The sequence below is a fragment of the Argopecten irradians genome, chromosome 5 (genome assembly GCF_041381155.1).
Source record: "Argopecten irradians isolate NY chromosome 5, Ai_NY, whole genome shotgun sequence".
Lineage (NCBI taxonomy): Eukaryota > Metazoa > Mollusca > Bivalvia > Pectinida > Pectinidae > Argopecten > Argopecten irradians.
The window spans coordinates 10,303,801-10,322,226 of NC_091138.1; the positions used below are offsets into that span (position 1 = coordinate 10,303,801).

Sequence of the window (18,426 nt, forward strand, 5' to 3'; positions counted from 1 at the left end):
AACTTATTAAAGTAATTGATTTTAAAAACTTTCAAATTCCATGATAGCGCAAAGCATCGTGTAGATTGAATTTCTGTTTATAATGTTAAATCATTCTACATACATTCATAGTGTTGCATTCCGTTTGTCGGGGAAAATCTTAGATAATTAAATGATGTTCCATTTCCTTGTCCTTAAAATAGTGTGAAAACAAACTAAATCATTTACTTTAATTAAGATACACGAAGGGAAACTTTTTGTCAGTGCTTTCTGCACATATTTCTTCATGTAATGTAATGCTGGTCAATAATATTGATACAGCAGGAAATTCTAACACTATAGTTCAAACAACAACAATACATGTATTCATCGCGAATTTAAATTGCGATAGAAGTGTTAAACACATTTCTTCAATGGCTAAATGAGTTACTCCCAATCTAATAATTCAGAACTGTTAAACTTCATTGTTCCGGTTCTATTGTCTGCATTCATAAACGGTTTTAATTCCAGCATTTCACTTTTCGTTAATGACAGTGTTCTAGATTTTGATTTTCCAACACTTGTGTTATTCTGGCGTACTCTAACAGCTTCTAATCTTTTCAGTAGTTCATATTTTTCTAACTGTTTTTTCATTTGTTCTTTCGTGTCTTTCCAGAGATATTTCGTATCGTTCAATATGTCAACCAGTTCCTCATTAAATGGCTGAAAGAACTCGTCTAGCAGCTGTCTCGTTCTGTTCAACATTGGGCCCATTTTCTTCTTTTTCCCGGTTTCGTAGACGCGTGCTCTTTTGGAGATCATTGTAATGTCCCTTCCTTTTAGATCAACTGAAAAATTGTTTATAAGAAGGTGGTAACCAGTTAAAATATTTAGAAATATGCATGAGTATATAAAACAATACCGCAACTCCGTCAGGAAAGATTTTATTATTATTCTGAGTATGCAAAAATATAATTAAGTGACATAAACCATCTTAATCGAGTGGATTTGGATAAAGCTGAAATCTTGATAGAAATAAACTTACCGACGTCAAGAAAATGGAATAGTTGTTTTAGATGGGACGTAATGTTATGTGAATAGTCCTCAGAACGAATGATAAAAATCTGTCTTCTGGGGAAAACTTTGAGCCACTCCCGTAGATAAACACTATATATACTGACGTGGATGCGTGCCTGTTAATATAGATACTTCGACGCTAGTCCATCCATGTAATTTAGTATACTGTGAATCAAACACTGAAAATGCTTGGCGTTATGAAGACGTTATTTACAAACTTTAAGGATTAAATACTGAATATATATGACAGGGGGATGTGTTTAATAAAATATATTACCAAGATTGGGTAATGTCGATGTTCTGGAGCCACGATGGTCGAGTGTTTAAGATATTACATTATTCATTTACCTACGTATTAGAAATGGTTCTTAAGATGACAATGATCAATTAAAAAATAAATTTTCTAATAGTAAAGTTGAAATAAATTATAGAATATACCTACCCGAACGCTGGTGTGGAGATCACGGTCAAATAAGCACTTTCGAACGGAGTGTCGCCTGGTGCAATTTCTAAAATAGCTTATTGACTGCGACACAGCATTATCAAAAGCTTCTGGGGTCTGGATTCCGGATTTCAGAAATACATAGTCAGAATACAACCTGTAAAAAACGAACAAAGGGAGATAATCGCAATTGGTGATTTCAGATTGTGCTTATCGTTAAATAAAAATAGGAATTTGCACCGAACCATATTTAATCAGATTGAACCATTTACACTTAAAAATAGACCTCGACTCGGATTATTATCTAATTAAAACATTCAAAAGGGAAGTAAAATTAAGGTGCCTAATCCTAGACGTTTTATTTATTATTTAATCTCAAATTTTGTTCCAATCGAAATTTTAAGTCTTTTAAAGTACAATTAATTATGTTTTTATGAATGCTCTACCAGCTAAACATTGATGATCCTTATGAATTTATATTTACTTCATTTTGTTCAAATATGTACACTTTTGACAAAAATGCATTTTAAAATATCTATAAATAAAACACGTAAATGTGTATGTCTGAAAATAGCCTATGTGACTGTACGTATCCAGATGGTCACAAGGTAAAACCCAGCGACACCACGGGGAAATTTAGAACATGTTTTAATTTATTCAATGTTCCTTATAGAACTGGTTCTTCTTTCCAAAATAAAAACACAATACTTCAGTAGAAGAGTATACTCCACCCTGACGACTTTAGGCACGCACTTATACGCCAAAACTACAAAATAGCGAAGCATTACAAAGTAAAGAATATCCCTCAGTTACCTCTTTATAGAGCGCGTGTACCCAATCTTCGCTCTTACCTGTGTAGAGTGCATTGTATGGTCTCGTGCAGAACTGTTTGTTCGCATATACTTACTTATTTCTAAGTAATTGACTTTCCATGGTTAACTCCCTAACTGTTTTCATATGACCAATTTCTGATAATAGTTTTCAAAGGATGTAACGATTTTAAGAAGGATTTTAATTAATGTTTAAAGAGACTCATTTTTAAAAACGACGAAAATAAGATGACAATGCATTAGCGTCTTCTGTCAATATCTATCAGTTGACAAACATAACTTGGGTCAAAGGTTATACACAAAGCGGTTCTCATATGTGATGTTTACCTACATGTGGACTGTGGCACCAACAGAGCGTAACAATGGAATCCCTCAACTTTTTTAATTAAGAAATATCGCAATAAGAAAATCAACTCTATCATTTGACGAAATTTGGTAATTTGTTTCGATTAGATATATTACGAAAACATAATGAGACTTTAAATATCCATGTATATTAGATTGAAATGTGTAATTGTAGGTGTGGTTTTATTATTGAAAGGACGTGTAACCCATTCCTATTTTCATATAACCCATGCCTTCTCGAGATATTAACATTTTCCCATAAACATATCATGAACATAATCATTTTTATACTATATTCTTCTCTCCGTCAAATCCACTAAATATCATAAACAATCGGTTGTTCATACTATCTTCACCTTTCCGTCGGATCTCTAAGAACCAGAATCAACTTCACGTTAGGGTTCAAATGCTTGATGAGGTGGGGCGTCAATACTTTCGGTAAGGTCTGATTTTTATTTTGAGGGATGAGTGGCCAACCAGAAAAATCCCAAAAATCCATTGGTGTTCCGTCCCCTGTAAATGTATGTATAATGAAATGTAGATTGTATTTCGTTAGTTTTTTTTATTTTATATATGTTATCTTTTTATATCAGTACGTCAGAAATGACATATCATTATCACAGATGAATACTATTCACAAGGCATATATTATTACTACACTGCTGACTCATAGATAAGTGCAGGTTCCGGTAGGCAGAAGAATGCTGATATCTATTGAACTCGTAAAGTTATACATCTTACAATGACTATTATAGAAACAGAAAATCCTGTAAATCAAACATAATGATTACGTTAACTAGAATCCCGGCGATGAAGCTATAATTTCGCTTTGATTGTTTTGAGGGACACATTTTAGGATTTCAATATTGCTCTTTTAATCATAACACTATGATTGGAAATTCCATGTATACGTTTATGAAGACTGTAACAACACCTGTGATAAGGGGATGCAAATCGCCGGTATCCGGAGTTGACATATTGTTCCTCTTGACTTGAATAGTCCTTTCAATATGTCCGGCCGCACTATCAAAATAGCCCAAATACTGATCAAATGTCTCTCTCCTGACCAGTTTCTTTAACCCATGTCCTGAATGGTAAAAGAAAACCTACATAGTATTGATTTTATTTTCATTCGTCATTAATAGGAAAAGTAGGGAAATCATATCAAAGTAAATTATCCCGTGTCTAAGATAACCTTCAAAGGTATTTTTACCCCTGTTACATTGCTCATGTTAAACCTATTTGGCATGCAATTCCTTCTTAATCTACTATGGGAAACTGTATATCAGAATAAAAAACTCCTCATTAAATATTTTCTGTTTTCCTACTTTACATAATCGTTTTATAGTATAGTTGCCCATTAATATATGAATAGGAGAAACACCGAAAACTGTAGATTAGTCAAGATAATGGATAGTGCGAGGCCTTAGTGTAATTAATCTACTGCTACAGGTAAGATCTTCAACCACCTTTGACACTAAACATTTCAACACAATTGTGTAATGTCTACTCTGGTCACACATGCATTGCATGACATTTTCATGAAATTCCATACCAATGTTATTACCAGATATTTTTTTATGATTTTGAATGTTAATTTCACTGCTGTTTATATCAGACCATTCACTTGGATATTACTTGTCGAAAATTCAAAAGATATAGAGGATAACCACGGAAATGTATTAATTTGGAATATACCGCTCTACGTTATAAAATGAAGCAATAACATCAGTTAAAGAATATGATTGGTCCTTTTAAAAACCATAATATCAAGATTTAGTGAATTCTAAAGGAAACTAAATTGAAATTCAGTGAAAACGGCAAAGTGGTGAAAAAACTTAAGCTTAATTTTTCAAATTTGTTCATTAGGCTTTGTGTGATTCTTGGATTAGGAATTATACCGAAATTATTCAATTCGGGAAACGTGGATTTATGTGTTACTTGTATGTATACAAGAAATGAAGCAATTTAACAGTGAAATTATTGGAACAAGGAATGAAAGCATTCAATTTTCAAAGAAAGAAAGAAAGTGCACGTTTATATTTAAAATCAAACCATCATTGCAGAAATGACTGTGCTGTCAAAATAAATGTACTAAATAGTGTGGACTTTTAACACAAGGAGTATTTGTGGTTGATCTAATAACAATAAATACTTCATCATAATACTTACTTTTTATATTTGTATGATAACTATGTGAGAATATTTAGTAGGCGGGGAAAATAGGGTCTTTCATAGATCTTCGTTAACACAACTTAGGATATTGTATCTACCATAACGTGTCCAAGGCCACCATGATGTTTCCTTGTTAAGGACTCCGAGGTTTGGCAGAATCTGTGGGTGTTTGGTGATCCTAGCAAAAAGGTCCGTCGAGCCACTCTTGTCAACCCCGATGAGATGGAAATATGGCAGACAGCGCAGTGATCGAACAGGTATAGGTCCCACTGATTTACACACATCATAGAAACAAGGGTTCTTATAACCTTTTGGAATGAAGGTAATGTTCTGTAAAAATGGGCATAACATACTGAGGACATGACAATAAAATCAGTGATAGCAAACGGGACATTGAACGTTTCAGCTCACACAAATGAAGATATCAAGCTTTTTCTATGGAAATGTTACTTATTGTTTTATGGTGCATGTTATATAATATATATACATATTCTACATAATGTCTCATTTAAAACCGCCTTACATTTGGTCTGGGGCTGAGCGTTCGCCCCTTTGAGAAAGGCTCAAGATTTTGTCCCCTCGTCGGGATAAAGATACATTGTCTATAAATATGATAGTTTCTGCCTCTGCTTGGAGCTCAGTATAAAGGGAATGGGACGACTGGTTTGCTCATCGTCAGTATAATATGACCGGGTGTGGTGTGCTTACCCGGTGTCTTTACTAGTATGCTTCAGTGATATAGCATGTATAAAAGGACAAAATGCCCTCTATTGTAAAGATACACGACACAAACATACTGCACTCTCCTAAATTATGCACTTACTAAATAACCCACAACAAACCGCATAAATGGAAGGCCGTCCATAAAGGATCCTGGCTGTTAATTGATAATAAATAGGACGTTAACCAACCAATACATATATATCAACAATAGCATTAGCCATTTTAGTATTATAAACGAATAATATTCAGGCGGCATAGATTATTACTACAATGCAGACCTATATGACCAGCATATGATTATGTTCTCATACCATCTACATATACGATGTATTGCTAAAAACTTATAATGAGTGAATGATTTAAAGTTCACTGTCGGGAATCACGTGGTTTGAAGTGGTGATCCCACGAACAGACAAAATGTCTGCAATGCAGAAAAACGAAGCGCTTCGGAAGAAACCAGACGGTAAGCTTCCGAACTCAATGGGTCTAATGTATCAAGAACTGGCCTTTAGACGTCGGACATTATTACCAAATATACCCATGTTTACATTTCTGCTGGATTTGTGTCATTGTTGCAAACATACAAATAATCGGACGGCGGGTGTAGAAAAAAAATCTCTTATCATTTCATCAATACGTCACGTGGTGAAACCCACGAACGAAGTACGTTTTACTGTTATACGACGAAATTAGTGATATAACCACTGAATTGTTATTCGGTCATATATGTTATACAATAATAGAACATTCTTAGACAATTGGAATGTCCGAAAGTCCATATTTGTCAATATCTATGCATGTTTTTGTAAATGGTGGGTGACACGAATAGGTCATCGTAGCAACAAAATGGTCGGTTACCACGCATGAGAATTGGTTCAAAATTAAATAACAGAGGTCTTAGTAATATTGTTTCCAAGGCTGCCACCTCGATTTGGTGGCTGACGACACTCCGCTGGACATTAATCGACTAACAAGCACATTTATTCTAAATACCATGTTACAAACTGTAATCGAATCGGTTATGTGAAATTAAAACGTTATAAGTCATGTTATTCTCAAAAATGTTGGTAACTTTTAGTAATCAATGACATTAAAAGTTCTTCTTGATTCACTCAATGAATTTCACGCAAATCATTTGGGTTGAGGGGGCGGTTATAGTATAACCTGTAGAATTAAAAAAAAAAATTCTTTACTTTTTTTTTCTAGATGCTGTGTCAATCGGTCCTCTCCTTCAGATGTTGAAATAAGCTATTGGATACATGTACGTGATGTTTTCAAAGTGTTGATCTTATTAATTTGCACCTTTGCTCTCAGAGACAATAACAGGCTATGTTTAGAGATACAATGTACTTTGGCTTAGTAGAAGTATATAAAAACATGTATATCATAATTGCACCCTTGATGACTAGTTTACAATCCATCTATAATTTCAATAAATTGATTGCCTTGGAAATGGGCATTTCAGTTATTTTTCAAATTTGACATGAGACAATTGAGACTGCAATACAAGAAGCAACCTAATACAACTATCAAATTGGCTTATGTGTTTATGCTTCCAAATAATAATGACAAATATGAGATCTATGTGATTATATTATAAAATTTATGTTATAATATTTACCCCATAAAGGCAATGCTTGCTCCACAATAAAACAACACATGTGATAAACTCAATCATAGCAGCTGATTATCGTTTATGTGTACATGTTTATGTTATGTGTATGTACATACAACCCCTCTTGATTCCGATTGGCTTTCAACTTCGGATTACTTTTTAAGGCGCATTTTCGTTCCATTGTATTTATAACAGGGCCCAGTTTCACGAAAGTGGAACTTTAACAGAGTTTAAGTTATAGGATGTTTATCAACTAACTCGAGTTTGATAAACATGTTTTGCATAGTCACTTATTGGGAACCTCTATTTTATTATTACATGATGATGATTACGAGAATCAAAACTAATTGACATCAGTCACTTATTTCATTCGCTTGGTGAAGACGTACACGTATAACTTAAGGCCCAACATTGTACCCAAATTGATACTGTACCCAAATTGATACCCTAATTGAAAAAATACCTAAAACATTTGTGTTGTTAAAGTTTACCTCATTTCTCAGTGGTGATACCAAAGATGCATCATTTATTGATAATTACACTTCGTTTCATGTAACTATATCTGTTATTTTCTCTGAAATATAACTTTGAAATTGATAACTCTGTCTGAAACATGTTAATCCCTAGAAATGTGGCCGTGCAACAATTACTATTTGTATTATAATAGTGATTTTTTTCAAAGTGTAAGGCCTCCTCAAGTAAAATTTTATCAAATAATGAAATTTAAGATATAAACACTTAATAGAAATAGATAAAATGTATATATAGTTGCCACACATTATATTTTTATTTAATCACGTGCAAATTGCTCTTTGTATAGCATTATTTCTCCATCTTGATTTTCACTAAAACTGTTACTAGATTCAAGTATCTTGTAACTTGATTGATGCATAATCATGTTTGTATTTTTTTTTACATTGAATATTTTTACAATCATTAAAATAATTGAAAGTGGTCTTTCAACATATAGATTCTACACCACATTGGAACTATAAAGGTTTAGGTGAATGCTGCAGAAAACAGAATTACAAGTACTAATTAGCAAGTATTTATTTAAATAGATTTCTAGATCAGGTCGTAAAACGTCGCTGAGAGTAGTATTCCGAGACGACCCCCGCGCTCACATATTTTAGATAGAGCAAACTGCTCCAGAAGCGATAAAGATCTCTCGGCTTCTTGACCGAGCGGTTTTTTTACAGTAAGAAAATAATTTTTGGGTAAATAAGGCTGCATCTATTTTCATATCTTCTCGTAATTCCTAGAACTTTACCGGCATGTTGCGGTACATGCATACTGAGCATCGTGTCCTTCGCCTCTATCACCCATGGCCAGCCAGTGAAACTACCATATAGCAACACAGGTGCACGTGCTGCATACAACTTTGCTGATAGTCCGACAATAACCGATGTCACTGAGCTGTCCACTCACGCATATGCTTTTGACTACAAATATAAATAGCGTTCTCTAAATACATGTATGTGTAATACTGTGTCAATGTCTATAACTCGGCCGACTAATAACACTACCGAAATCAAGAAAAAAGTATTAATATTAAAAAATTGTGAAAGATATGACAACAAGAATAGTCTCAATCGACAGACGGATAATTCATCTTTCATGCCATGTAACTGTCATTAAATATCTTGAATGATTGAAAAAGCCAGATTTCAACATCTCGGACAGCGCGACGTACTCCGATAATTACGCCAGGCTCTAATGGTCTGGCTACATTGTAGCTCAAAACCACTTAGCTTCATAAGGATGAAAGCTAGGCAGAAAACAAACTTCACTGGACTGACACTATAACCTTACCATACAAAAAGGGAATTCATGAGATCATAATTCTTCCAATCTCCCGTTGGTGACGTCGTTCTGGGCTATTTACGCACAGGGATATGATAATTAGTTACAGATTATATAATCATGAACCCACCAGAGTGCCCTTAGACTATTTTTAAACGTTTTAGTGGTCTAGATAAAAAAATCCATGAAAATTCTACTCTACATAAATACTACATACGATATTGTGCCATATAGATAATGATTTTTATCGTTTTTTATCCCCCGCTTTCTCCGAAACGGGGAATATTAATTTGTGTTTGTCCGTCTGTCTGTCCATCTGTCTGTAACACTTAGTTTCCGTGCAATAACTGTAACAAATGAAAACCAATTTTCTATAAACTTGGTGACAAAGTTAAATGCCTTAAGGGCTCGGCCAAGTTCGATCGCGACTGTCGGTGGACCTTATTTAGCGGAGTTATGGCCCTTTGAATTTCTATAAACGTCATTTCCGTGCAATAAGTGTAACAAATGTAAATCGATTTTCTTTAAACTTAGTAAACAAGGTTAAATGCCTTAAGGACTCGGCCAAGTTCGATCGCGACTTTCAACGGACCTTTTTTAGCGAAATAATGGCCCTTTGATTAAATAAAAAAGTCAGTTTCTGCCACTTTCGTACAATAACTGTAATACATGTTAACCGATTTTCTTCAAACTTGGTAACAAGGTTGTATGCCTTAAGTGCCTGGCCAGGTTCGATCAACTCTTTCAGCGGATGTTATTTATCAGAGTTATGGCCCTTTAATTTACTACAAATGTCAGTTTTTGAGTTTCTGTGTAATAACTAACAAATGTTAAACAAATATTGTTAAAACTTGGTAACAAAGTTAAATGCTTTAAGGGCTTAGCCAAGTTCGATCGCCACTTTTGGCAGATCTTAATTAGCAGGGTTATGGCCCTTTGATTAAAAAAAAAGTCATTTTTATGCCATTTCCGTAAAATAACTGTTATAAATATTAACCGATTTTCTTCAAACTTGGTAACAAAGTTACTTCCGAATAAGACTTCAGTTTATTTTTTCATGTTTCAACCAAGGTTAAACCTAACCTCAATATTGTTTACCTACAATATGTCCTCAAAGTGACGGATGGAAATTTCACAAATTTGCTTGTTTGATCTAGACCTCTAAAACGTCTAAAATTGTCTTAGAGCACTCTGGTGGGTCCATAATTATAAAATCTGTAACTAATTCTCAGATCCCTGTGGGCAGAACGTCATCTATGCAATGACCCCGGCATGTTAAATTTAATATTAACGGAGTCATCAAAGTTCCTTGATAGGCCCTAAAAGACAGGTAGAACCGAATTATATGAGTTTCACATTTGTCTTTCATTAAGTGTCACATTACAAATGCACCAAGTTTATACTTCTCTGCTAAAGACAGCTGAAAGAATTGTAGCCTACTGCACAGGGACCAGGCATGAAATTTTTCAACCAACAGTAAACATATATCTATCTTAGACTATGATATATATAAATGTTTGCAACAATGACACAAAATTCAGCAGAAATGTAAACATGGGTATATTTCATAATAAAGTCCGACGTCTATAGGCCAGTTCTGGTTTCTCCCGAAGCGCCTCGGTTTTCTGCATGGCAGACATTTTGTCTGTTCGTGGGATCACCACTTCAAACCACGTACATGTAATTCCCGACAGTGAAGTTATAACTGGGCATAATGGTGACATGCTATATTTTCTTCGGCAGTCTATTGACGAATTAAGATGTAAAATATATTCAAATGACCAGAGAAAAACCTATGATGCCTTTTAAACATTAGTTACAACACAGACGTTTGGCACTGTAAAAGTTCTTGAGTTTATGCTTTATGTATGTTTAGATGAAAAATCTATTTGTTTGTTTGTTTGATTGATTAACGTCCTATTAACAGCTGTGGTCATGTAAGGACGGCCTTCCATGTTTGCGTTGAGGTGCGCGTTTTGGGAGACTGTGGTATGTTCGTGTTGTGTCTTCTTGTAAAGTGGAACTGTTGCCCTTTTATAGTGCTATATCACCGATGCATGCCGCCGAAGACACCAAGCAACACACCCCACCCGGTCACATTATACTGACGACGGGCGAACCAGTCGTCCCACTCCCTGTATGCTGAGCGCCAAACAGGAGCAGGAACTACCACTTTTATAGACTTTGGTGTGTCTCGGCCAGGGGACAGAATCCAGAGCCTTCCTCACAGGGCGAACGCTCAACTCAAGGCCAAAAGTGAGGCGGTGCCAATGGAGGCATTAGGAAAGATAAAGTTAGTTCGGAAGAAGGGAAAAATAAGATCCTAAATTTAGTCGCCGTTTACGATCATGCAATAGGGGCAGCAGGTACAATTCTAACGCCCTACCTGCAGGGCAGATAAAACATCCACATAAGTCACTTCATAATTACTTATTATACTGAATAATGATATGCGATATAGCTTTATACCGTTTTTCCTCATTACGATTGTAGACAACAACGTGGCTTCATGGTCAGACTAGAACTTCAACTTGCCGACAAAATATGACTTTAACACATAACCCGAACTACATAATGGTAAGTTATTTTGATAATCTTATCAATATAATAGTACAAAATATGTCACCACAGAGGTTTCAAGAAATGTTAATCAGGCAATAACAGAACGTCCCTTCTACCACATGGATGTCATTATGATATGGTTTGCATGAACAAAGCAAAGACGTTAATATTCAGATGATGGAGGGTCCTGAAAATTGTTTATGAAAGTTTAATGGTGGACGTGTCCGAAAACTGTTTCTGAAAGTTAACAGATCGTTACGAGAATTTTTCTAAAATCCATATTCTTATCTCAAGGCATTGATAACCAATATAACACCGATATGACGTTGCCTATACCGACAGCACATTCGGTATATAATCAACAAACGGGTTTGGGGATTAGTCAGAGCATTACGATCATGAAATGTATCTTTCACATCTACATTTTTCCACAGAGATCCCCCTTACTGTCATGACAATCATGACCTGCAATATGAGTCAACAAATGCAGACTACACTTGGTGTAGTAATATTTAATATATACATGAATGGAAGTTCTGTTCACTGGAACCAAGTTAGTCCACACGGAGAAATTGACAATGTAGTTGGATGAAAATATAAAAATCTTTTAAATGCTTGGATTATTATTAGGAAACAGAAAAGCTATTGAATTGAAAACCAGCGAGTTTTGTTGTCTTTTTATTTTATAGCGACTATTTTTTTATCACATTGACCTTGACTGTTCAGATAAAATGGTGAAGCGTTAAATTCAAAAGGTCACTCTCACCTTATTATGTTTTACTCTGAAATAGTGAACAAAATGTAAATATAATAATTAAAGGATTATTAGATTGCATTTATTGGAGATATAAATGCAATCTGGGTGGGAGATAAAAATTACAGTGCCCGTTAGGGCGTTATAATTCTATTAATATACCACCTAGAGATTGCATTTATATTTCCAATAAATGCAATCTAACAATCCTTTAATTGTTAATTAATCTGTGATTTTCGCTGGAACGACTATTCCTGCCATTAAGGTTTTTTGTGTTATCACGTACGACAATTGGAATCAAAACGATAATAGCTCAAACTTATTACTTAACTCATTACTGAAGAATACTAGTTCGACCAATACCGTCATAACAACTGTCAGGATGTTGACAATGAAATGAAAAAAAAAAAAAACTGGCAATGGACAGACAAAAAATATAAAATAAATGCTAAAATAAGATTCCCTATTTCGACACATTTTATGGTCACAGCGTTGAAACTCTTATAACTTGTTTAATATGTTAATCAAACTTCGGTCTTTAAAATTGAAACAAACATTTTATATATGATTTGTTTATTTTGTATGAAGGATATTTTAAGTTCTTTTAATGTTATGTATGAGATTATAATGACGGATCGCCATCTGTCAATCAAAACCGAACCGTTCGGGTTCCGCATGGTACATGTACGACATTGAGTAGGAGCAAATGAGTTTGCGAGCATGAGACGTAGCTATTACATACTGGCGATTGGTCAATTATATGCAATATATTAATCAGTGCATCTCTGAAATTGTCGTTAGACCAACAATTGTACTTACATAACTCAGTATGTCCTCCACATAGGGACTTTTGTATGGGTAACTAGATGATTCCTTTGAACACCATTCATACCGCTTCAGCTTAGAAAACGACGTATCGTTGTGTGACACTTTCACAAAAGTAATGTTTGTGGGGGATAGTTCTTCTGACTCACTGTCATTTTTATACAGATGTTTGAATAAGTTCTTTTTAAAAACTAATAGATTCGAGTTCACAGATATTTCCGTCTCCTTCGTTAGTATGCCATCTGTATGGTGATGAATATATCCTATAAAAACACCCACAGATAAAAATCCTAAAAGAATAGAGGCTACGTGACTTCTTCGACAACAACCTAGCTGCCGTAAACGCATTTTTGTTCGCATTTTCAGCAGTTTATACTTATGAGTACGTTGATAGCAGCACACGGTAAACCTAAAACAAAAATGAAATCATTTACGTAAGTAATTAAAAAATGATTCGTCAGACGTTGTAATGGTTTGTTTTCAGATGTGCGGAATATCAGTTATAATAACAAGCTGTATATATTAAAAACCGTGATAAAACGGCAGTAACTCAGGGGCTATTGTACGACACAACCACTATTAACAAACAAACAATTAACTGCACAGTCAGTATGCTCTCATATTTTTCTCACTTCGTAACAAATACATATATAAACGTTGAAACTCCACATTAATGAAAAAGGTTTCTTTTAAACAACAAAAATCTTACTTTTGTCGGTGTTCAGAACTGTTTGAAATTCATCATAATAATGCATATTCGTAAACAAGAACACTTCCATATATGTTCAGTGATCATGTGGTTTCACGCATTTACTGAGTTTTGTTTACATTTTCGCCTGTTTAAGTTATATGCTAGTTAAACTTTCGGACACATTTGCCATACACACAAGCAATGTGGGACGGAACACGTGGCTGGATGAAAAACCTTAATACCACAATCATATCAAAGGCTGACTTGTTGCCGATAACAAATAACGTAAATACCTTGCAATAAACACATGACAGCATCCACAATTACGTATCTATCGTTGGAATGTTTTTTACATTATTTTTTCTCGGCATCTTGTCGTTTATGTCAATCAAAAATACTAAGCCACGGCGGAGTCTTCGATGGGAAATATCTAGTGAAATGATTAATTATAGCAACATCTTTATTTAATCATATTTTATTACGAATCTAGCGTCAAATGTCAACTCAATATGACTTTATCGATAACACATCGATTTTATTTTTGCCATGGTCTATTGGGCAGCCATTTCCAGTTTACGTACTTTCGGTTTTAATTCCTATACAAATTGTGTTTTTTGGACCAACGGATTTTAATGGCGAGACATAATGTAACGTGACAATAGACTTATAAGTATATGTTTCTCATGCAAACAATCACATGCCATATTACCCAACACTCATGATATCTTAAGTTCATCCTCAACATGACAGAAATGTGAGAGTTGCGTCGTTGTTGACATTCTCCAGGGTGTACCATGTAGGGAGCAGTATTTTCGTGTTTTGTAACGTATATTTATCCAATAAAGATAATAATACTATCTTCGTGTTTAGTTTTGCAAATAGGATTATTGTTATTTGTTATGATTTCTTCATGCAATTTACACTAAATGGCCCTCATACGACCTACTCTTATGGAAACAACATGTCTGCCTCTTGAAGCCATTTTCGACTTATATTGGGCTCAAGTTTAGGTCTGTTATTTAAGTATATAATATTATCATTCTGAAAGTAAATACGCATAGATTGAAGATATGATAGGATAATTATTGACATTTTAGACCATAACATACAGCGGTGATTTAATGGATATGATGTGCTAAAAGTTTGAATTCTTAAGTTAAAAGTCTCATTTAATGTATTGTGTATATAACCATATAATTTTATTTAATATTATGTTACACTCATTTCTATTTGTTAGACCTTTGAGGTTATTTTTCCATAGACCGAAAGAATTGTACGTCAAGTACGTCATATATACAAAACAGTTTCGCGGGGAAATTTAAAAGCGGCACAGTAATTGGCTGAACTGAATTATTGGATAAGATATCACTGCGCCTCAACTCAATTTGTTTTAAGGCAAGTAAAATCAGGGAGATTGACGCCTAATTAGTACCTGGATGAGTCATTTTAATTAAATTATAAGCATTATTCTCAATATCTTGGGGTTAGGAAGTCAACGACAAAACACGGACGGACATCGTTTTCTATGAATAATGTCCTTCCTTTTTTTGTCTATGACTTCATAACCCCAAAAGATATTGAGAATAATACTTAAATACAACCGACAGAGTTAAGTTCAAAAGCCCTTAAGGAAGTCGCCTCCGTCTGCCTGTCTTTTGATTAGCACACACTATTCTATAAATAATGTTGGACAAAGGACAACTGACATCTGATGAATTACTGCACATACTGTTCTTTCCCAAGTTAGTCATCGCCTACAAATCGGAGCATCTACTGTTAAACAGTTTACATAGACATAAGTGGGGAGTATATAATGTAAAGGGTGTGATAACAGGTTAAAGATGCTCCACCGCTGACACATGGTATTTTTTCACTATCAAAAAAAGGAGCAGACGATTTGCTATTTTTCTTCAGTTACAAAAGTTACTCACTTCACACCATTACTACCATTGAAAAGTTTGAGCTTCTAATTTTACTTAAAGTTTAAAATATAAAAAATAATTAATTGCATCCCGAAAAAATGCCCTGGCACTATATCCTATATGGAATGAATTACTGATTGCGCATACACCAAAAGCAAAACAAATTATTTTATATTATGTTTTGTGTTAATTAGACATACATATACACGATTAAACACCAATTATTGTTCAAATGATGAGTATCATTTATGCTCTGTCGGCGGTGGAGTATCTTTAAGATAAAATGTAATCATGATATTAGAAATAATTCTCTGTCATATACAATATAAAAAAATCCATTTTCCCCTAGTAAGGTGGATCAAAGTCCAAATATCCGTATCTGTCTTACTTGTTTCATGATTTAAAAAAGGGGAAAATAATCCTGTTGTAAATTATGGAGAGACCGGAGTAAATGGAAGTCAAGATGAGTGATAATGAGAAAAAAATCAAATAAATATTAAACATCGCTTTTGGGTCCCATTTGGTCAAACAAGCCGGAGTTAACCGATACTGTAACGTCGTTGCCGAGAACATCATGTGACTAACGTAACTACGTAACGTCTCGACTTCCGTTCGGCAATAATTGAAATTTCTATGGCGACCAGTTTAAAATGAAGGCATGTTTACAAGTATCGACTTTCAACAACTGCTGTACCAAAGTTATTAAAAATCATTATAAATATTCTTCGATATAACTTAATTTCAAATACATCTACAAATACGAACAATATCGGGGTCGAATCTAACTTAACCTTTTGTTGATAGTTCATATAGTGTGACTTTAACTTGTAGCAGGTTTGAATTGTACATAGTGATACGGTCGCCTTCTAGCTTCGCGCTAGAAGTAATTTTCCAGCTGCATCATCATAATATGAAATAATGAAAATATGTATGAAAATGAATAAGATTGTTGTAGTATTGCGTCAAAGGGAAGTAAGAAGGCAACGATAAAACATACCTGGATTTTTGTGGTATCATACCGAAGTCAATATAAGTTTTATATTACATTCGTCAAATATTACCTCTGTAGCGGAATGGTCCCAAGGCGTTTGGCACACTTTAGTCATACCTGCCCTTGTGATGAACAGAATTCTGTTTTCTCACTAACATCGTTCATATGTTTGATGACATAATCATACTGTGACATTACTGCGTGTCATAGGTCCTTATCTCTATGGGAATCGACCTTACGGTACCTTTCGATCAAGGAGGGTTATATCACTAGTAACCGCAATATTCGGATCCATGGTTTCTCGATAAGATTTATCACGTGACCCGTGGTTTCCTGATACATGTATTTTTTTTTTCTTTTTTTTTTGTGGTTGGGGTAAACTGCACACAGAGGAAAACGGTGATCAATAAATATTTGACTAAACGTAGCACACAGAAATTAGAACACCATGCTTGTGTGAAAATGTGATTGGATAAGGCCTGGTATTTTGTTCGGTACCTGTATCGTAATCCTGATTGATATCACTATAATTTCTAAAATGTTTCTGGCATCACAGGGAGACACAACGATAACCTAATCAGAGATTCACGTCCATGCAACAAAATACTGAAGAGCACGCTTGTTTTTTTTTTATAATTTCTGTAATTTAAAACAAAAATCAAACAATACTACTGCAATACCTAATTATGATATATTATTTGCTATTTTTACATTTTTTCGAAAAATTATAATTGAATTGGAATTAGAAAATGATAATAGTAATTAACGAAAAAAATTGTTTGACAAACATATAACCGTGACGTTGATGTAGCTTTTAGTGTAACGCCAATCGTCAGATAACTCGATGAAAGACGGAGAGCTGGTGTTTGAAAGTCCCGGGCTGGAGCACGGTTTATCGCACTTACATATGTACTACGCTAATGATGACGATTGTCCAAAACTGAACCTACGACGGTTTGAGAGTTTTGGATGGAATATAATACAAACTGATAAAGTTTGTCGATGTTTTAAAATTGATTATGGAACTGAATAAATAGAAAAGGAGAGACGCGTGATTTCCAACTGCATCAAAAGAACATTGGAAATCAATTAAGTATATATTGAATACTTTTTCTTAAGACATAAATGGAAATGCGACGGTTAACTGGCTACCAAATCGAGAATCTGCGAACCGGTCACTAAATCCATAACTGAATAAGCGGGGCTAATTACTCCTAAGTGAGTCCCCTGTTTACCTAAGTCGGCCAGAGTATATCAGAAATAACTTTAAGGAAGCATGCTCGCGTGCATTAACACAGTTTCCGGTTAATTGACTGAACGCCTTGCGATAGCCTATATAAAATCAAGATGTTACCCAGTGCCATGGTATACATGCTATAGATATATAATCATATATCATATATAATTTCCAATACTGTGGTGTTGATACAATCAATAACTGTGCAAATGGTAGATACAGAACGCAGCGAATAACCATCAGGGTAGAGAACAGTTTATCTAACAAATATGTTATATGCATGAAATGTACCTTAATTAATTCAATGTTGTACAGCCACTGCGTCATCCTTATAATTAATTGATTTAAATTTCTCTTCTCCAGTAATGCTTTTGAGAGTTTGGAATTTGTGAAAGTAATTGCCATGAACATTTTTCAGTTGGTATGGTTCTATGGTGTGATTAGGATTAAGATAAATCCTGGAATATCAAATAACT

The 18,426-nt window shown here is 34.4% G+C and overlaps 1 protein-coding gene across 1 annotated transcript; it reads right to left on the bottom strand.

Annotated features, from left to right (window-relative positions):
• Positions 1-340: 340 nt before the first annotated feature.
• On the bottom strand, positions 341-17,523 carry LOC138322822 (carbohydrate sulfotransferase 15-like). Its single transcript, XM_069266947.1, has 8 exons — positions 16,784-17,523; positions 13,104-13,518; positions 4,926-5,157; positions 3,587-3,739; positions 3,009-3,165; positions 1,478-1,634; positions 1,004-1,151; positions 341-806 (listed from the first exon to the last, which is right to left on the bottom strand). Exons 2-8 carry the CDS (start codon positions 13,467-13,469, stop codon positions 406-408), a joined length of 1,614 nt encoding a protein of 537 aa, XP_069123048.1. The 5' UTR covers positions 13,470-13,518; positions 16,784-17,523; the 3' UTR covers positions 341-405.
• Positions 17,524-18,426: the final 903 nt, after the last annotated feature.

What these genes read in the sequence shown, in the direction of transcription:
- LOC138322822 (XM_069266947.1), bottom strand. Translation starts at nt 13,469, where the DNA reads ATGCGAACAAAAATGCGTTTACGGCAGCTAGGTTGTTGTCGAAGAAGT. An exon ending in TTTGCATCCCCTTATCACAG is followed by an intron (nt 3,166 to 3,586) that starts GTGTTGTTACAG and finishes ATACATTTACAG; the next exon opens with GGGACGGAACACCAATGGAT. An exon ending in ATTCCATTTTCTTGACGTCG is followed by an intron (nt 807 to 1,003) that starts GTAAGTTTATTT and finishes ACAATTTTTCAG; the next exon opens with TTGATCTAAAAGGAAGGGAC.